Raw genomic sequence first — 20786 nt, 5'->3', positions numbered from 1 at the left:
ATAAAAAAACACATGTTGAGGGAAGACTTTACGAACAATTTTCAAGCACAGGCATGGGGGTGTGGCCTGTTTCCTGACAGTTGGTTGTTAGATTCTCAGCTTTAGGGGGACGTTGCAGAGGCAGCTGTCATTCAAAGATTTGGTGACGTTGATTCTGTCACCCGTAGAAAATAGTCTCCAAGACGATTCAGTGTTCATTTTTTCATGTCGGAGCCAGACCTCCTCAGTAAGCTCTGATTGGTCCGAGTTGGTTTGAGTCTCCGTTTCCATGGCAACCATTCTCACCATCCAGGAGTGAGCTTGTCGGGAGGTCAAACCACTTTCACTTGATAGCAGTCTACACAAAATCTGTCAAACGTTTTGAATGTAGGATGTGGAGGCTATCAGGCTCCTTTTATTGATGACTCTGATTGGTCAGTTTTGAATAACGTGAACGATAGAAAAAATATGAAAAGCTACAAAAGTTGCATTTCCTGCGATGATGCTAGTGTAAATACTATTTGCTGAAAGTAGTCGCTGAAGATGCTGAAGCTTTTTGCTGAAAACAGTGATGTCATTTACTTTATTTACTGAAGGGATTTACTGAAAATGCAAGAGTTATTTGCAAATTGTTGAATTTGCTAAAAGACTGGAAATTTTGTTAAAGAACTATGAAAGACGCTGAAGTTGACCTAAATTTCTGAAAATTTTGTAGTAAAATTGCTTAAAAATCCCTAATACATGCCAATTTTGTAAAAATATTTAGTGTCTTGTTTAAATATGAGATGAAATTCAAATTAGCCCAAAGAACCCCAGTAGATGCCAAATTAGCTTAAAAAAAAGCTAGCTTGTTGCTTAAATAGTAGATAAACTCCAAAATAGACGAACATTACTCAGTAAACTAAATTAGTCAAAAATATTAGCCTGTTGCCAAAATAAAAGCTAAACTCTAAATTAGCCTAAAAAACACAGTAGATTACAAAGTAGCCAAAAACGTTAGCATGTTGCTAACATAGAAGCTAAGATCTAAATTCCTAAAAAACACAGTAGATTACAAAGTAGCCAAGATGTTAGCTTGTTCCTAACATAGAAGCTAAGATCTAAATTGTTTTGAAAATGACTAGAAAAGATGAAAACATAGCCCATGAATATATTTAAAGGCTTGTTGCTAATCTACTTCAAATTTTGACATTTGAAGACTTCTTCATTCATTTCCTATGAAGCATATTTTGCTCAATATTTCATAAACTATAAGTTTTATGCATGACGAAAATACAAGCAGTAATTTCCTGAATGAGCTGATCGTTTTGATATCAAGATTGCTGAAATCACTGAATTTTTAAATGTCGAAAAACGTATTGAAAGGAGCAGGAGAATCATAGTGTGATAGGTTTATCATGAACATGTTAAAAAAAAAGGTATCAGATCAAGAATGGTTATTGGGGCCAACAGAATGACTGAGCTACAGCTGTTTATTCTTCTATAGAAGTCTATGGGATGTTGGCTTCTTGGAGCCAGAGGGTACTCCGTGTTTGGAATGCTCTTTTCATTTGGCTCCAGCTTTTTGTTGTGTGTCAACAGTTTACGCTTTTTTCTTCAAATTTGATGAAATATGCGTTTCTGAATCCGTTTCTGATTTGCCAGTGGTTGTAAAATCTGCTCCTAAGAATACATCGATGCAACAGTACGAGCCATGAACGCTTAAATCTAAGGATTTAAACAGAATTCTTTGATTGACAAACACTTTATTCCTCTCCTAGGGTTCATTTCCGGGTATCTTGCACTTGGTTTTAGTGTTGCGTCCCACAACCTTTTTCCAGCGGACTATCTCGGACCTCCAGTTAAGATTTATCAGGGATGACTTCAAAATGAAGGTGCCGGTAAGTTAAGGACGTTGTGCTTGCAGAATGGGGATTTGTTTCTGTGGTAAAATCCCAGATGGTTATCAGAGTGTGCGTTTTGTCAGGTGGTGATGCTGAGCTCGGTAACGGAGCTCCACGCGTACATCGACCCAGGACAGCTGACCACAGAGGTCGGTGGCACGCAGGAGTACAACCATGACAGCTGGATCTCACACCGGACCGTAAGTCATCACTAGTTTGGACTGAGTGTCTTGCACAGCTGAGCTTCTGAAACCATGAATGTCCTCTCCAGGCCATCGAGGCTTTTGCCCTCATGGTGAAGACAACAGCTCAGACCCTGCAGGCCTTTGGGACCGAACTGGCTGAGACGGAGCTGCCCAACGATGCCGAAGCCACCACGAACCTGCTGCAGGTGCACACTTCCAAGAAAGAGCTGATGAAGGTGAGCGTCGCTCGAGTTCTCGCTGTGAAACTATGAATGCTTGCAGGTAAATGAAAGTGTTTGTTTCCATTTCCAGGAGGACTTGAAGGTGGCGCTGTCTCAAGGAAGGCGTCTGCTGGAGTTCATCAACGAGCCTCTTCTGGCAGATCCTGAATACAGCCTGACGCATGATGAAATGGAGAATCTCGCCACAGTCCAAAGGTAGATGGAAGAGTTGCAACGACGATGGAGGCAAACCGCTAAATGTCGCTTCTGTCCTTCAGACTCATTGGCCAGCTGGATGAAACCGAAACGGCGTTTGAGGATTTCTGGGAGCGCCACCGCACCAAACTGGAGCAGTGTTTGCAGCTCCGTCACTTTGAGCACCACTTTCGTGAAGTGAGTCCTTCTGAAGGGAAAAGCAAGCATCTTTCAGGTACACGGACTACAGTGTATGGTCTCTGCGCTCCACAGATTCGGGCTCAGCTGGATGTGATGTTTGAGCGGTTATCAGGTTTCTCCGAGGTCAGCGTCAGCCCTGCCCATGCCGAACACGTCCTCCGGGAACTCGGCAACCACGAGGAGAAAGCCTTTGTAAGGACAAACATGGATCATAATATCATCCAAAAAAAGAGGAAGAGGGAAACGTTAGCAAATCACAAAGTTTTCCAGATTTAAAAGAAGTTTTTAGGCATAAAAACTGTGTACAGGGGATCTAAATGTTGAACCGAGAGGAAAGCAGCAAAACCACATCATGACACTACCACCACAAGATGCATACTACACAACATTATGAGCACAGAATTTCTACCATCAGATCTTTGACTTCCATTATGATGAGTTTAAAGCAGACCACATGACTTTCTCATTTCTAAAACTCCTTTCTGCTGGAATTTGGATTAAAATCTCAAATTGACTGGATTACTGAGTTCAGTACTGCTTGGATACTGAAGATCAAAGTCATCTCTGTGGACTCTCAAGACTAAACAAGAACGTGATGGAGAACTTGAAGTAGTTGAGGAAAATGTAAAAGGTTGGAGTGGCTGTTGGTATGATTCCTGATATCAATGTTCATCAACAGGAATTGCTGGATGTTGCCCTGTCCCTGGCCAGTGAAGGAGACAGACTGATAGAAAACTCCCACTACGCCGAGGACTCCATCCGGCCCAAGTGCAGCGAGCTGAGAGGAGTGTGTGAGGAGATCAGCTCCACATTGAGGCACAAGAAGGGCCTCCTGCTCAGAGCTCTGGAGCTCCATCATGCTCTGGAGAAGGTGGGTGTGGGATTCTGCTCTAGACGAGTTTTCTCTTTGCCTCCTGAAGGATTGACAAGTTTTTCCTGCAGGCGTCAGGGTGGTGCGAGGAGGGCATCTTCCTGCTGGCTAGCCAGCCCGTGGACCGCTGCCAGTCCCAGGATGGAGCGGAGGCGGCTTTGCAAGAACTGGAGCGATACCTGGACACAGCAGCACTACACACTCTGACAGACTGCAGTGCCATCTGCTGTCAGTACGAGGCGGTACTCAACGCTCAGCTCAAGGTCAGAAAGACTAACTTCATCCACTTTAGTTGGAAACTTAGGATAATTTATTTTAAAAAATGTTCTTTGCTTTTCATCAGGACCAGATAGATAAAGTTTTCCAAAAGCAAATCTCCGTCCAGGAGATGTTTGAGAAAAGGCGCATCAGTCTGAAGAAACTTGCTGCCAAACAAACGAGACCAGTTCAGCCAGTAGCTCCAAGACCAGAAGTCAAGTCTCCACTTTCCTCTCCCAGTAAGCCTCTTTTAGCATTCATCTAATTTGGAGTTTGAGTCCTCAAACACTAATACTTGAAAACAAACTGACCGAAAGACTTTTCTTCTTCAGGTCAAGAGAGAAAAGAGAGAAGATACTCTGCAGATAGTGCTCTCTGTAAAAAGGTACACACTTGTTTGGTGGCATGGGTGTTTCAAAGCCTCAGTCACATGCACCTGTTCAGATACTGCCGGTTTTTGTGTTGTGTTGTCCGGGTCTGTGGAGGGTTGTAGAGCGGAGCGGCTACATCGTATGTGGGAGCAGAGGTGTGCCTCTTCCTACTCTCACTCCAAAATCGTGCTGTGCGTTCTTGATTTAGCCCATGGTGTTCACACTTGACGAGCAGGGAGGGGCCGCTTCTTCATTTTCCTTGACTACCGCTTACCGTTCTACCATCTACAGTTGGAAGAATGGTGCAAATCTTTGAAATCTTGCTCCAGGCTTTATGTTTCACTTCTCTTTTCCGATATATAAAAGACTTGGTGTCATAGAATTCCAACCAGATACAAACCACAATTATTAATTTCTTCTTCGTGATCAATTTATAAAAGGTCCTGTCAAATAAATACTTCACTACTAAATCCAAGCCCCTAATAAATTCAAGTTCAACTTGCTGAACTTTCAGCATCCAATCAATTTTGTACGTAGAGCCTGAAAATTATCATAGACACTTGCGTAGGCACTGGCGTAGGCACTGGCGTAGACACTCGGGTAGACACTAGGGTAGACACTTGGATAGACTCTTGCGTTGACACTTGCATAGGCTCTTGTGTAGGTACTAGCGTAGGCACTCGCGTAGGCTCTTACATAGGCTCTTACTTTGACACTTGCGTAGGCACTGGCGTAGACACTCGGGTAGACACTTGCGTTGACTCTTGAGTAGGCTGTTGTGTAGGCTTTTAGGGTAGACACTTGCTTAGGCTCTTGTGAAGGCACTTGAGTATCAACGTGCAAACAAGAGTTTTCAACACTGAAACCCAAAGCATATACATATTTACATAGTCTTTATATTGAAAGCAATTCTTTGTATATACATTGCAGAGGCCAATGTGAACATGGAGTTACAGGGATGTCATGAAAATGGAACATAGTATTGTTGTGTGTGTTGTAAGTATTCGAAAGGATAGTAGAAGTTGCACGCACTTACAGGTGATGCTGTTGTACGGTGTCCTTACGCCAAACTTGAGTCATTAGCAAGGTGTGAATACTCTCCTTACTGACAGTGCACAAATGCACTCACTATCACGTGTACGTGATAGTGAGTGCCCGTAGAATGCCTGAAGGATTTCCACACAACCACACCCTGATTGTCCAATTTTCTAATTTTTAACAATCGAGGTGCATGCAAGAAACGCACACGTATTACCTGAACAACACTAACGGATTCCTTGGATAGTTCGCAGAATTTGGGTGTATATAAAACTGGAAAATTTGTACGATACTCCTATACTTCACCCTTACATGTTGCATAAGTGTTCTGTATGACCTGTCGCCCGCAGCATACCCGTAGGAAAAAAAATGCGAATGAGTATTTTTGCTTCATGGATTCAACAACCTTGCTATTTTTTATACAAGTGCGATCAATTTTAAATCCTTATCTACCCATAAGGAAGCTGTGACTAAGGCTTTATAAAAAGTTATGTTGTGGGTCTATAAAGGTTGAAATGTGCGGGATGTCATGTTTATCTCCAGGGGGAGTCTCCAGTTCTTAATGGTGGCACAAGACACGCTTCTCTTTCAGAAGAAGAGGAAAGCCTGGCAGTCCTTCGGCGGTGAGTCCAAGATTCACATAAATGGACAAGACATTAAACTGAAATCTCACCTGTGTGTTTCTTCTGCGGCTCCCAGTCATGTGATGAACGAGCTCCTAGAGACAGAGAGGGCATACGTGGAGGAGCTTCTGTGTGTGCTGGAGGTGAGTGCAGCCATTCCTTCAGAAGCTCCGACTTTGTTTGTGGTGTTTATCACGTATTGTGCAATTTTACCCCACAGGGGTACGCTGCAGAGATGGACAACCCTGCCATGGCCCATCTCATCCCCAGCACCCTCCACAGCAAAAAGGACATTCTGTTTGGCAACATGTCTGAAATCTACCAGTTTCATAAGAGGTACTCACATGTGCTTTCATCAGTTTAAAGCTTCCAATAGAATTTTGATACCATTGTGGTTTTTGTTTCCAGGACTTTCCTTAAAGAACTGGAGACGTATACTGACTGTCCAGAGCTGGTGGGCCGCTGCTTTTTAGAAAGGGTAAACGGCTCCTAAAAATGTAACATCACAATATTTAATTTAGTCAAAGTGTGTCACTAATCAAGTACTTTAAAAAAATTAGACTAGATTATTGTTTTATATTTTAAACAAACAGATATTTTTAATTTCAAATTAGTTGGAAATTGATAAACAAAACTTTGATCTAATTTTATAAACATTTATTTGATTTCAGTAATTTCCATTGCTTCTCTGACAATATCATACATGATTATAATGTAACCACAAAATAAGGATGGTTTTGTCAATAAAAGTAGAATAGTTAACCTTTTTTAAAAAGTTTCAGACTTTTTTAGTTTGTTTTGCAATGAAAACTGGCATGAATTACATTCTTAAGCTATTCTTTTTATTTTTTGTTGCTAATTTTAGCATTTAAGCTGTTCATATATTTAAATTAATAAAACATATATAATTATTTTGTCAACTCTGCTTTTATATGTTTGCCAAACTTTATTTACATGAATATTGTGATTAATTTATCTTTTTTATAGCTTCTTAATTATTTGCATTCTTTATCTTTTATTTCTTGCGTTCAATTTTCTTGTCATTTAACTTGAAGGTGTAATGAAAATAGCTTCTCTGTCATTGATTGGTTCAAAAACTTTCTTTGGTTAAAGATTTTTAGGTGTTTATTTTCATGGATTTCTTCAGCAAATTGAGGAATTACACTTTATAGCCTTCTTCCCATTGGTGAGGATTCTTCTTTCACCAAAGAAGAATACTTGCATTAAGCATCCCAACTCTTTTGTATTTTTCCATACAGATGAAGGATCTGCAGATCTACGAGGCTTACTGCCAGAACAAACCGCGCTCAGAGAGCCTGTGGAGACAGTGCTCTGACTGTGCCTTCTTCCAGGTTAGCCTCATCTCTGTGATAACAACGTCTTTTATCTCACACTGTAACTCCTAATGATTCAACTTGTAAACCAGGAGTGCCAGAAGAAGCTGGAACACAAACTTGGTCTGGACTCCTACCTCCTTAAACCGGTTCAGAGAATCACCAAGTACCAGCTGCTGCTTAAAGTAGGCTTGCCATGACTTTTTATTCCTTTCTCTTAGTGCTTCTTACCATTTACCCATGTTAGTCTGAAAATAAGATTACTTTTTATGGATATGTATTGAAAATAAAGAATTATCTCTAATGTTGGTTGAATGTTAGTTTAAGTTCAGCAACAAGGAGCACCAGAAAAGTCCACGGATTAAGCCTTAGTCATAACTGCCCATACGGCTGCAAAAAATGGTTAAACTGTTACACGATATATCAAGGTTGTAAACCACTTGATAAACTGTGGAGAAAAAATGTTGAAACATTTTTGTTTTGAGTTCCCCCCAAATCTTGTGGACTGCGCAAGGATCTCGTTAGTTCGCGTGACGTGATATGCAGCCTGACTGTTAAAAATGAAGAAATTAGGCAATAAGAATGTAATCTTACAGCCTTACACATTACGATACTCTTACCACACGCACGTCAATGGTACGTTCCATTTTCATGACATCCCTTGAGGTTGCCATACGAACCTCAAGGGAACTACAAGACACACCTGCACTCCCCTTAAGATACGGTCACTCCTTTCCATCACCCTCCGTGGGCCTGGACAACCTAAAAACCCGCAGCACCTGTATGGGTCAACCCGTTGACAAAGTTGTAATCTGTGGCAGCCATGCATTTCATTGAAAAATTTGACGGCGAGTAGATGTCAGAGTTCCATTCAAAGGTTTTAGTTTCAGGTTTCACTGTTTCAGTCCCAGGATGAAAATGTCACGCAACCTTTGCAGGAGTTGTTGAAGTACAGTAAGGGCTGTGATGGCTCAGATGACCTGCAGGAAGCTCTTTCTTCCATCCTCGGGATCCTGAAGGCCGTCAATGACTCCATGCACCTCATCGCCATCACAGGATATGAGGTAGGACTCCCTCCCATAGAACAAGGTTAAAAGTCTCCATTTGGATCAAAACAACACTTCAGATGTGGTGTTCACACTGGTCGTCTTCTTCTTTTGCTACTCTTTACTAGAGTAGTGGCTGGATGGCTCAGTCAGCTGCTTGTAGTACTGGTGCATGGTAAACAAGGAGTTGCTCCCCAGGGGATCCGACTGGTCTAATCCAGTGTGGGTCCTTGAGTGGATCCCCATACGCCTAACTGTGTAACCACAGGGGGCCCGAGTCTCCCTGTGCTGGTCCCCAGGTAGTGTCAGGAAGAGCATCCGACATAAAAACTCTGTGCCAAACCAAATGTGCCCATCAGAGAAAGCTGATTTGCTGTGGCGACCTCTGACTGGATATCCAGAAAAGTGAGCCACAACTGTCCGCTACCTATAGTTGAAAGGTGCTAGTTGCGAAATGTCGAAGCACGACTGGTAGCAATGATAGATATGGATTACCGTCATGTCGGGAGAGTCCCCGATTGGTCAAAGTTTAACTAGGTTTAGCTGGCAATGCACGTTCAACAGCTTCACATTTTGTCCGTAGAACTGGTAAATGTTTGTAAAAAGTTGTATAGCTACGCATGAATTGATCACAGAAACCTAAAACGTACATCTACACATTTTAGATTTTTCATTGGAAGTGGTCGCTTGAACGCGCATTGCCAAGGGCAATGTGAATGTAGCTTTGGAGTGCATACTGTATCACTGCTTTTCTTCTCTTCAGGGTAACCTGTCAGAGCTGGGTCGCCTACTGATGCAAGGCTCCTTCAGCGTCTGGACGGAACATAAGAAAGGCCACGCCAAAGTGAAGGACCTCGCCAGGTTCAAGCCCATGCAGAGACACTTGTTTCTCCATCAGAAGGCGCTATTGTTCTGCAAGAAGAGGGAGGAGAACGGTGAGGGCTACGAGAAGGCTCCATCCTACAGCTTCAAACACTCTCTCAGCGTAAGCTCACTTAACAATGGACGTGACGGCCGTGGGGTAACTGCTGTGGTTTAAGGTGTGGACCGTGTCTTTGCTCAGATGAGCGCGGTGGGGATCACAGAGAATGCAAAGGGAGACAACAAAAAGTTTGAGATTTGGTGCAATTCCAGAGAAGAGGTTTTCATTGTCCAGGTAAGCTTTTGTTTCCTGTATGTTTGACATGGGGTAAAAGAAAACTCCTTGGTGGATTCTGAGCTCGAACTTGTTCCTTCAAGGCCCCAACACCGGAGATCAAGACGGCATGGGTGAACGAGATCCGTAAGGTTCTTACTCAGCAGCTCAAAGCTTGCAGAGGTAGGTTCTCCTTCCTTATTTGTCATTGGCATTGAGAACTTGAGGGTTATTGATGAGTTGTCTTTCAGACGCCCGTCAGCAGAAGAGCTCAGACTCTGTGTCCCCGAGTACCACCAGCAGCAGCTCCATCTGCCTCAGGTTGGTCTCACTTGGCAGGTACCAAACCATCACCACAGTGTAGAAACATCTGGAGTAAACTTTCCCGCGTTTGGTATCTTCCAGCCCGTTCCGCAGCAACGCACAGAAAAACCAGAAGAAACAGGAGGAAAAGAAGGCGGAGCCAAGCCCGATCTCAGACACCAACGCATGCTCCTCCCCAAAGCACAAAGGTGAATGCTTGAACCTGTGTCCTCCTCCAAATCTATGTCCTCCTCAGTGAAGGTCTCTGTGCAGGCTGAGAGAAGCAACGCCTTCATTCCCTTAACGTGGTTATCTCTTCATCGCCGCCATCTCCTGGCCCCTCCCCCTTTTCCCTTCCTGCTCTTCATTTCAAACTATTGCTTCCAGATGAAGCGGTGACCAGCCCGACCACGGACAGGTCCTCTTTGGCTAAAAAGCGTTTCACTTTGCAGGGTTTCAGCAATCTCAAGAGTCCGAAAGGTAATGTTAGCGGCAGATGTAGGAAAATTATGTTAGAAAATGTTTATTTCTTATCATATATATAAAACATTTTTCCAGATTATCCCCCTCTTGTTTAACCTTTTAATGCCAGAACTTTAGCTCTAGCATTGATATAGTCAGAGTGACAATATGTTTTTTTATTTAGGTCCCACCGGCGACTGCTCAAGCTACGTTCACACTTGCCAACACGAGTCTATTTAAAAGTATATGTGAACTAATATTTTTGCATGGTTCAGGCTTTCGCATTCAAAACTCTCCCGTTCACGCGTTTTTGGGCTCTACATACAAAATGAGTGGCCTCTGAACGTGTGTTTAAAGTTAAACCAGTTGAACTTTTGAGAGTCTGATTTGGTAATATATGTCTATGTAAACGCACATAAACCCGCATTTCGGGCCTTAAAACGCTTGTGCCTCAATACGTAAGTTCTGAAGTCCATTCTCAGTCTCTGCATACAAATTTGGCATTAATTGATTTTGCGCTAGAAGTTTACCTAGTTGAACTGCTAAATTGCAAAAATGATAAACTTTGACCGATCAACCTTTGACTCAGATTTGGTAGTGCCATGTGGATAGTATCCTTTTTATTTCACAGAAATGCCAACCGCTTGAAAATCGATCATGAATAAGAAATAAATAACTGCGGTTTTGTCTCCGAATAGAATTATACGACACCAAGACTTTTATAAATCAGAGTAAAGCTGCAGAAGAAAACGCCAAGAGCAAATATCACGAACGAGTTTCGCAATATATGTTCAAATGAGATTTACGATATATTAAAAATGAGATTTGCAACATATCTCAAATGAGAGTTGCAATATATCACAAGTGAGATTTGCGATATATCTCAAATGAGACTTGCAATATATCACACATGAGATTTGCGATATATTGCATATTAGATTTGTGATATATCTCAAATTAGATTTGTGACATATCATAAATGAGATTCCCGATATATCACAAATGAGATTTGCAATATATCACAAATGAGATTAGCGATATATTTCAAATGAAATTTGTGATTCTTGATATATCATAAATTAGATTTGCGATATATTGCAGAGGAGATTCGCAATATATCGTAAATGAGATTCCCAATATATCTCAAATGAGATTTGCAATACATCACAAGTGAGATTTCCGATATCTCGCAAATAAGTTTCTCGATACATCGCAAAAAAGATTTGCGATATATCTCAAATGAGATACGCTATATGTGTCAAATGAGATTCCCAATATATCTCAAATGGGATTGGCAATAAATATATAATTAGACTTGCGATATATCACAAATAAGATTTGCGATATATCGCATATTAGATTTGCGATATATCTCAAATGAGATTTGTGATATATCTCAAATAAGATACAATAATGCATATATCGTAAATGAGATTCCCGATATATAATAAATGAGATTCTCGATATATAACAAATGAGATTCGCAATATATCTCAAATTAGATTTGCAATACATCACAAGTGAGATTTGCGATTTGCGATATCGCAAATGAGATTTGCATTATACTGCAGAGGAGATATGCGATATATCTCAAATGAAATTTGCGATACATCGCAAATGAGATACCCAATATGTGTCAAATGAGATTCACAATATATCTCAAATGGGATTGGCAATAGATATATAATTAGACTTGCGATATATCACAAATAAGATTTGCGATATATCTCAAATGAGATTTGCGATACATCGCAAATGAGATTACCGATATATCGTAAAAGAGATTCGCGATATATCTAAAATGAGATTTGCAATATATTGCAGAGGAGATTCACGATATATCGCAATCTCATTTGCGATATATTGCAAGTGAGATTCGCAATATATTGAAAATTAGATTCATATAATGTGTCGCGAATTAGATTTGCAGTATATCAAAAATTAGATTTGCGATATGTCGCAGATAAGATTAGCAGTATATCGAAAAATGCAATTTCCAATATTTGCACCGCTTTGAAAATGTCTCAAAGCGGTGAGACATTTTGGTCTCACCGCTTCCACTGTGAGTAGAAGCACTAGTATCTGGTAGCGAAAGTGTGAACACCGTATGTGAAAAGAATGTTCAAGAACCCGCAACACAAGCCTGGTGTGAATGTAGCATCTGGTGTTAAAGGGTTGGGATCTTTAAAGTCAGAGGCTGTGCTCTGGTGCCCCCTAGTGGTGCAAATGCACTATTACATTATTGCTATCTATAAACATCATTTCTAAAGGTCTCTTTGGTTTCTATGTCTTCAATTAGTGGTTTAATCTGAGGCATTTAAAGGAACTAAAGCTCAATTTGGGTTCAGTGACCGTATTGACTTTAATCTCTCCTTCTGCTTTCTTCCTTACCCCTCTCCTCTTCCTTGCTCTGCTCAGCTCTGAGTCCTGAGCAAACAGCCAAACGCCACTCGGTCAAGAGTGACCCCACTCCGTTTGGCTTTAGAGGTACATTTCTGTTCCGTTTATGGAGTCTTTCCATTCCAGAGGCCATCATTTCTTGTTTTTTCCATCGTCATTAGAGAGTTTTTGTGTCGGTTGGGAGTCTGTTATTCCATCCAGGCTGAGAGTATTCTAAAGGTGGAGACTTTCACCATCACTTTCTCCTGATCAGTACTAGGAGGAGAAAGTCTCCAAAGAGGAGAACTGAAATGTGACCGGCTGAGACTGATTTGCTGGCCGTTTCTTCCTCTTTAGAGCCGGCTCCACACATCACTCTGACCAGAGTCAAATGGATGAGTACAACTAATCTGGTTCAGAGAAAGCGCCAAGGTACAGAGCCGAGGCTCAGGGTGTTCTTCTGTGGTGAAGTGTCCCAAAATATTCAGTCACTTTGCTTTTTTGATACTTACGCAAAGTGATGAACAACTTCAGCCCTTTTGTGGAGTTTAAGACCTCAAATTTTGGTGACATGTTGAAAATCTTTCCTTCTTCTGGTGGATTTTCTGTTGTGTGGTGAGAAATGCTCCACAACAAAAATCTTTCCTTTGTTTCTTGCATCAACCTTTTTCCTTGAGTTGGGCTTGTCCTTTTGAGGGATTCGTTTATTGGATTTATGTGATTCTGTTGTTCAGTTTGAGTCTTTCTTTCATCTTCACATCCGTCGACTCATCAGGTTAAGCTCAGAGGCAGATGATGGAGTCACTGTTACGAGCCCTGTGTTCGTCTTCCTTCCCTACAGGTTGGAGCAAGGCGTCTCTGTCGGTGGACGCCTCTGAGGAGAACGATGGCTACTCCAGCGGTGAGGACCCCATGAACTCTGACACTGAAGAGGATGGAGTCAAGAAGCTGGTGAGTTTGAACGCTGAGGATTTTTAGACTTTAGTGGAATTTTTTATAATTGTGAAAAGAACAAAAACCTTCAAAAAACTGAAAGCTTGAGATGAATAATATTTTCTACTTATAAATGAAGTTTAGAACTTTAAATTCACAGTTTTTTTGTTAGTTACTAAGCTCTTAAAGGCCGGCATGTGTACTTAACTCACTTTAAACAACAAATATTATAAAATAGCATATCCCAAATGATATACATTTCAAAGTAAGAGTTGTTTATTAGGCGATGGGCTTAAAAATGAATAATGACTGGAATAAATAAAGGTTTAAAAATTGCATTTTTCCTTTTTATCAGATTCAAATAAAAAAAAAGTTCAATCAATCCTACCAAAACTAAAGTAAGAACAACTCGTTTTACTTATATTTTACCTTTACTATATCACTTTTTACTTATTTTTATATGTCAAATATACTTTTTAACCCACCATTCATATTTATGAAACTTTTAAATTTTTTTATAAATTAGTAAAGTCTATAAAACACTTTAAAAGTATTTTTCTAAATCCAGAAATATTTGCAGAAACAATATTAAATATTAAATATTTTATAATATTATTGGGATCAGTTTTTTTATTTATTTAAAGATAAATGTATTAAATATTTACACATTTTTGAACCCTGTTACGGGACAGGATGCTCCTACACAATTGTAACATTTTTTTAAAAAATTGCACAAAATGTAAATAAAAAAATTGGGGCTAGTTTTAATATTTAGTAAATATATATTTATCATATTACAGTTCCAAAGTGCATTAACAACAGACATTGCAAAGAAACTGCTGGATAAGTTATATTGTATATTTGGCGCCCTCTTGTGGACATTTAGGACTTAACTCCATGTGCCTTTAAGTCAATATAACCATAATATATCCATAATATATATATATATATATATTTAGATAAATAAAAGGTCAATGACTAGGCTCTCAATTGTTTACATGAGAATTTTTTAACAAATTCTATAGTAGTGCAACAATATTTGAATTTTTGAAGGATTATAAATAAAAGTTTATCTTTTTTAATTATTTATTTAAAAAATCTAATCGTTTATAATGTATATATATATGTATATGTGTATGTATATATTCTCATTGTCTTCTCTCTAGGCTCCAGGAAAGTACACGGTGGTAGCAGACTGCGAGAAGGCGGGCCCTCAGGAGCTTTCTGTTAAAAGTGGAGACATGGTCCAGCTCATCAGGGAAGGAGAGGAGGGACAATGGTAAATGTACTCTAAAGTCAAAAACTACATATCTATTATTTTCATCTAACTTTTTACCTTCAAGATTTGTTTTATTAAACAAATATGGTCCCAAAAGTTCTAGATTAGAAAGGAAGGTCCTTAAATCTTTATTTAAACCTAAAAAATACAAAGTTAATTTTGTAGTTAGAAAACGGATATAAATCTAGAATTGTATGATCTTTCAAACGTTCAGACAAAGATACAGCATTTGTGAGAATCACAGGTAATTCACAAGATTATGAGCTAAATATGAAGCAAAAAAAAAAGATTATTCCAGTCTAAGAGAGATCATTTTGTCCACATAAAAAAAAGTCCTTCACCCTCAAGCGCTCAGACGGAAATATTCGAATTCAAAGGCCCGGGTTATTATATCCGGGTGTCCAGATCATTTATTTAATTGTTATAAATGGCCCAATGTTGTCTTTCTAACTTGTATAATTTTGACAAAATATATTTTTATGGAGAGTAAAATATAGAAAGTTATTTAAGGTTTAAGATGATTTATTCTGGGATAATATTGGTTTTGTTTGGACGCTAAATTCTGCTGCTGAACGCTCTTGCAGGTTTGTGAAAAACCTCCGCACCCACAAGGAGGGCTGGGTGGCAGCAGCCAACCTCCTCAGCCTCATCTCAGAGTCCAAGAGCTCCCAATCACTGAGCAGCTCAGGTACGTTAAATCCCTTTACACACCAATCAAAGGTGCAGATTAGTCCTCAATGTGTGTTTTCATCTATAAAATGGTTAATTTCTGGCATAATTCTTGACTAATTGAAAGCTTGTTTATAGATTTATCACTTGCAGTTACAAAGACTGACCACTAAACTGACCTCAATGGAATGTGGCAGCAGAGAGCACTTTATGAAACATAGAAACATTTTAGGAGGAAATACTTAAAATTCATGCATGTAGAGATGTTTCAGGGCCCAGAATAACTCTGAATCATTTTGTCCTGTAGATGGCAGCGTCTCTGGGAACCTCAGCACGTCTTCCAGCTGCAGTGAGACCTACACCAGCTTCTCTGACATCAAACCCTGAGGTCACCACGCCATCTCAGTTCACAATCATCCTTTATTTGTGTGGAGAGACACGCCCACTTTGTAGTTTTTCTCTCCTTTGGGGGGTCTTGGAACCCTCCTATGGAAAATCATGACTTACTATGCATGTTATTGGACTGTGGAGTACACTCCAGTTTGGATTATTTGGATTATTACTTTTTGTTGTGAGGTTTCTCCAAAAACCAAAAATTTGTTTTGTTTTCAATCTAGTTTCATCTAAAAGTACCCATCGATGAGCGTTCTGTGCCATACTGCAGCTATGTAGCAACAAATGGGGGAAAAAAACTGGTTCAGTCGAGGGGGTTTGATCGCAGGGCGGCGACAGATTCTTCTGAGACGGCCGTCGGCGTCAGACGCCGTTTGTGAAAAGTAGCAAGCCAGAGTGTGATGGTGCAAGAAACCAGGACAAAATCCGCCCTCTCAGACACTGGCAGCTCACACAACTGTTGAAACCTCTCCGAATTCCTTCTACCTTCTCAGGAATCCCGAGCTCAGCGGCCAGGTGTGCCCACATACCTGCGCGTGCCGAGCGTGCATTCTCCCTTCTCGCCCTGCACAGAAGTGAGCTTTGTTCTGCTCCCAGCCCTACTCAGGCATGTGTGTTTTCCTCAAACCTGCCCCGCGCGTGCTCACCTGCAGCACAGCATCCATTGAAGATATTTTAGAGGCGGTGAGGGCAGAACTCAAACCTTTTTTTACAGTGAATTTTAAAGACTCCACAGTGCAGGGCGTGCTTTGCAATACTCCTCCTAAATAAATAGCCCTGAAACCGACCCCACCTGTTTATTACTCACTACACCTGTCGGCAAGACTCCGCCCTAAAAGAGTCCAACTGCTCTGCAGCCCGTTTGGTGTCAAAGTGTTTGTGTTCGATAAATGTTACACCTGTGCAAACGTCCGTCACACTGACAAGATCGTGTTTTTGCAAAGTCGTCATGGTGGCATGTTCTTCATAGTAAAGTTTTTACACCTTTCTTTTTAACTCTCTTGTAATATCTGGAGAGTTTACTTCCTTCCCTGCCTCGAAAGCCGACACGGGCACTAAAGTCGTCAGCGTTTGACTGTCACAATAAAGCTTACTGATTCATTTGTACTTTTGATCCTGAGGCTGAAGAGATAAGAAAGGGTTATATTTTTTAGTTTATGCAGCACATTGCAGCAACCACTATCTTTATTTTCCTATTCTATATATATATGTGTATATCTACTGATTGTTGAAAATTATACTATGAAACGCAACTGTACATTTGTAAATATGTAAGTCTGACTTGTATGTAAAATTAAAGCAGCTTTAATAAAGTCTGAAATAGTTTCCTTTATGAGATGTTTCCCGTTTTCTTGTCTTTTATGTGTATTATTAAACACGTTATATTAAAAAAAATGTGTGTTGATAACTTCAGGTAAGTAAGAGTTTAAAGGAGCACGAGCTGGCATGGGGTGCGTCCAAATATGAAAATGACATAACCTTTCCTCCTTTTTATCGGTTCATTTCCAGTTGTAATCATTAGAAAGCTCGAATTACTTCACTTAAAATTGGATTTTGTTCAACTTTCATTAATACTCATTTCTATAGTCCACTAGGAATGAGAAAACGTGGAGGAGGTTTAAATGTAGTAGATGCGAACGAAACCCGGAAAAAAGCTGTAAAGCTACCGACATCAAGTTAGCTTAAAATCCACCGGAAGTTGCATAATTTTCTTTCTAAACCCCCAAAATTTTAATTACACGTTAAATAAAAGTAATTGGTAAATATATTGACTGAGAAACAAATCAAATGTAAGTTTAGAATCGTGCTATTTATTGTAAATTGATCTAAAACACGTTTCACCGTGCTTTTATCGATGACTCTAACGTCTTAATTTGAAAGTCCAAAAGCGGAAAGGGTTATTATTTATCACGTTATCTTGACTCGAGACTTGTGAGCGACCAGATGGAATTCTGCACTGGCTTAATAACAGATTCCACTCATTTCAAATTGCACAGCGAACGTTTTAGCTGATTTATCTGCTAAGCATTAGAAACGTAGACTTCTATCGGGGAGGCCAGGCCGCGCTGCGAACCGGGACCGAGGCGGGGACGACATTTAACGACATCTGTAAGTATCACTCCAAGCTAACGATGTTCCCCTCATGATATTTCTGCCCTTGACGTTGCTCCGTAACTTTGCTCGTGGCTGACATGTTTAAACGTGTGTTTTGTGGGTAAACAGGAGTCTCTGAACCTCTTTCCCCCTGCTGTCGTTTGTGCCGTGGGCTCGCGGCGCTGTTTTCCTGGAGGAAAAATCTGTCAAACGAAACGGGAGTTTGGCCGGAGGCGAGAGGGGTGTAGCCTTGTTAAATCACATTGTCTGGGACACTTCACGCGGCCCTTTACGCTCTTTACTTCACTCTCGAGCTACCAGCGCGCGCTACTTTAAGTATTATTGTATACGAGAGTGTGTATCGTGTAGCGGAACGTACACATTAGGTGCTTTTATGCGTTTTTGACCCATTTTGCCTTGTGTTTAGACAGCTCGTGTCAGGCCACCCTGAGGGAGAACTACTGCGTTTCCGGTGCGAAGTTTCAAAATAAAACTGCGTAATGTTGATATTATCAGGTCATTATTATGTAATTACCAAGCAGAATGCAGGAAAATCTTATGATCACCGCTTATAAAAGCGACTTTAAGGTTTTTAGACTTAGTATTATTTTTGTTAGTGTCATATTTTAGATAAGTTAAGCATTCAAAGATATAAGGACATAATAAACAGGACAAGATTCAGATAAAAAAAATATTACACCTATGTAATATTTTATCTTTTGAGCTTTTAACCAATTAGAAATCTATTTAGAGTCAGATAATAACAAACCACAAAATATTATTAATCATCAGAATATTGATTTTAGGCTCATATGTCAAAGTTGCGGCCCGGGGGCCTAATCGGGGCCCTCCATATCATTTTATTTTACTGTTATTGTTGGCCCCATGTTATCTTGGACTCATTTCTAACTTGTATGATTTTGACAAAACATATTTTTATGGAGAGTAAAATATTAAAAAAAAATCCAAACTTGTGTTAGATTTGAAAAAAGGAAAAAAATTAAAGGAAAAATGTTTTAGAAGTTGTTTTTTTTTTCATAATATAGCTTAAACTGGCCTGATAAACTCTCACACACAGATAGTTCTGCTTTTATTTTGAAAGTGAAGCTGCATGGCAACCTGGGTTCTTGTTGTACCTCAATTAGCCTTTAGATATAAGCAAACCTTAATCAGAAGCAGTGGACTGTCATGCCTTTAAAGGAGGTTCTGCTCAGGGACTGTCCAGGAAATTAACCACTTCTTACACAACGTGGTGGGACTGATTTAAGGAAAACACGCACGTATGCGTGTGCATGTTGTGTCAATACTTAATGGAATGTTGCTGAACAAAACAATGTTTATTCTGAGCATCTTCTGTATGTTAGTGTGAGTTCACATTTATATTTTGTACTTCCATTAGTGTACATTCATTATTTACTTTTAAATTTAGTTACAATGTATAAAAGAATAATGTCTCATGATACTAAAGCAGTCCTTTTAGAGTTTATAGAACAATTTGCAGAATATACGCTGTGACCTAAAGTGAAATACTTTGGTGCTTTTGAGTGTTTTTTTGGACTAACTTAAGGCTTAATTGTTTCTCTTAGTATTATGGCTTAAACGTTTATATTTAGGGAAACATTGAATCTTAATAAACACGTTGAGCGATCAGCTGTCCCTTAAAGAGATCAGATTAATCTCATTTTTTTTAAATATTTAGTACGTTTTTAGGTTTCATCAAAACTCATTAAGCTCTCCAGAAATTAAAGATTTGTTTTTGGGTGAATTAAGGTAAATGTTTGCACCTTTTAGTTAATGAAATATTAGAATTATGTAAGCAGGGAAGAACCTTAACTAAATATTAACCAGGATATTTTTTACTGTGATGAATTCAAATAAAAATAAAGAAATATGAAGCAATTTTCATTCTTTATTTAGCTGTTTTTCAAAGTAGAGTGTCTCAAATGTGCTTTTTTTCTTCAATTTTTAGGGTTAAAACAAGACTTTATTAAGTTTAACAGTTTTTTAAAGTTACAGCTCTAATAAGAGCAGAAAAATGACATCTTCTCTGCTCTGGATCCAGACACTCGTTTACATTTTTAGCTGCTCAGGTTCTTGTTTTGAGAAGTCATAAAACATATGTCACTGTCGGGGACGGAGCGGCTCCCTAAATAACCATGTCTGGCTTTTCTGCCCAAACAAAAAGTCTGAACACTGCGGGGATGTGTTCAGGAAAAGTGAAGAAACTCTGCTGGGATTTATCTCTCCGTCAGGTGCAAAACTTGTGATTCTAATTTGGGTTGTTTTCTTGTTTCTGCTGCCCATGAGCCGCCGTCTGATTGCAGTTTCTTTAGTCTATCAAACATCCTTTCTGTGCAAGTTTAGAAAGCATGAAGTGGATTTTACTTCAGGAGAGACGATTCCTGCTTTTGGAAACCCAGTGAGAATCTCTGGGAGACGAAGAGAAGCTTGGAGGAAGAGGAGATGAAGGAGGAGGAAGGGGATCTGGGGTAAAGGGGGGGAGGGTTTTACATTCCCAGATGAGGATGAGGATTAGCAGTCACAAGTTCTTTGGCTGTTCCTGACCTGGATTTCTGCAGAAACGGCTCGTAAAATCACATTAGGAAAGGAAAGTGGTGACATTTCTCCTAGAAAAAAAACCCTAAATCAGGGGTGTCAGACTCAGTCACAGAGGGGCCAAAACCCAAAACACACCTTAGGTAGCAAACAGGATAAACATTTATTCAACACTAAAAACGTAACTTGTTAACATAATTATGAACTAAATTTATAGATTTACCTGTGATAATGCTAGTGTGAATGATGTAAGCTGAATTTGACCGCTGAAGATGATGAAATTGATAGCTAAAAACACTGAAGTTGACAGCTAAAAATGCTAGCTAAAATATTAGCTAAATGCCAAATTAGCCTTAGAAACTGAAAAAGAAAACTTTG

At 39.7% G+C, this 20786-nt stretch overlaps 2 protein-coding genes across 7 annotated transcripts in view; both read left to right on the top strand.

Moving 5' to 3' along the window:
- Positions 1-17094, top strand: part of mcf2la (mcf.2 cell line derived transforming sequence-like a) — an 87260-nt gene extending 70166 nt beyond the window's left edge. For 4 of the 6 annotated variants that reach the window (XM_024294408.2, XM_024294407.2, XM_024294413.2 and 1 more), the window contains 28 exons: positions 1740-1859; positions 1946-2062; positions 2134-2283; positions 2360-2484; positions 2547-2661; positions 2737-2856; positions 3344-3535; positions 3607-3798; positions 3879-4032; positions 4126-4178; positions 5746-5825; positions 5902-5968; positions 6046-6161; positions 6234-6303; positions 7085-7177; positions 7252-7344; positions 8098-8223; positions 8969-9190; positions 9269-9361; positions 9445-9523; positions 9592-9661; positions 9746-9852; positions 10031-10123; positions 12524-12592; positions 13326-13435; positions 14584-14696; positions 15281-15384; positions 15673-17094. In XM_024294408.2, coding sequence (XP_024150176.1) covers positions 1740-1859; positions 1946-2062; positions 2134-2283; positions 2360-2484; positions 2547-2661; positions 2737-2856; positions 3344-3535; positions 3607-3798; positions 3879-4032; positions 4126-4178; positions 5746-5825; positions 5902-5968; positions 6046-6161; positions 6234-6303; positions 7085-7177; positions 7252-7344; positions 8098-8223; positions 8969-9190; positions 9269-9361; positions 9445-9523; positions 9592-9661; positions 9746-9852; positions 10031-10123; positions 12524-12592; positions 13326-13435; positions 14584-14696; positions 15281-15384; positions 15673-15752 — 3123 coding nt within the window. In that variant the 3' untranslated portion in view covers positions 15753-17094. The remainder of the gene's footprint in view (positions 1-1739; positions 1860-1945; positions 2063-2133; positions 2284-2359; positions 2485-2546; positions 2662-2736; positions 2857-3343; positions 3536-3606; positions 3799-3878; positions 4033-4125; positions 4179-5745; positions 5826-5901; positions 5969-6045; positions 6162-6233; positions 6304-7084; positions 7178-7251; positions 7345-8097; positions 8224-8968; positions 9191-9268; positions 9362-9444; positions 9524-9591; positions 9662-9745; positions 9853-10030; positions 10124-12523; positions 12593-13325; positions 13436-14583; positions 14697-15280; positions 15385-15672) is intronic. The other 2 variants (XM_024294409.2, XM_024294411.2) reach the window with 2 other exon arrangements.
- Positions 17095-17659: 565 nt separating this feature from the next.
- cab39l (calcium binding protein 39-like) overlaps positions 17660-20786 on the top strand; it is an 11195-nt gene continuing 8068 nt past the window's right edge. The window contains exon 1 of the mRNA XM_024294217.2: positions 17660-17867. The gene's annotated coding sequence lies outside the window, so the exon portion shown is untranslated. The remainder of the gene's footprint in view (positions 17868-20786) is intronic.

Source organism: Oryzias melastigma, linkage group LG9, assembly GCF_002922805.2.
Source record: "Oryzias melastigma strain HK-1 linkage group LG9, ASM292280v2, whole genome shotgun sequence".
Classification (NCBI taxonomy): Eukaryota; Metazoa; Chordata; class Actinopteri; order Beloniformes; family Adrianichthyidae; genus Oryzias; species Oryzias melastigma.
This window is presented reverse-complemented; position numbering and strand designations above follow the sequence as displayed.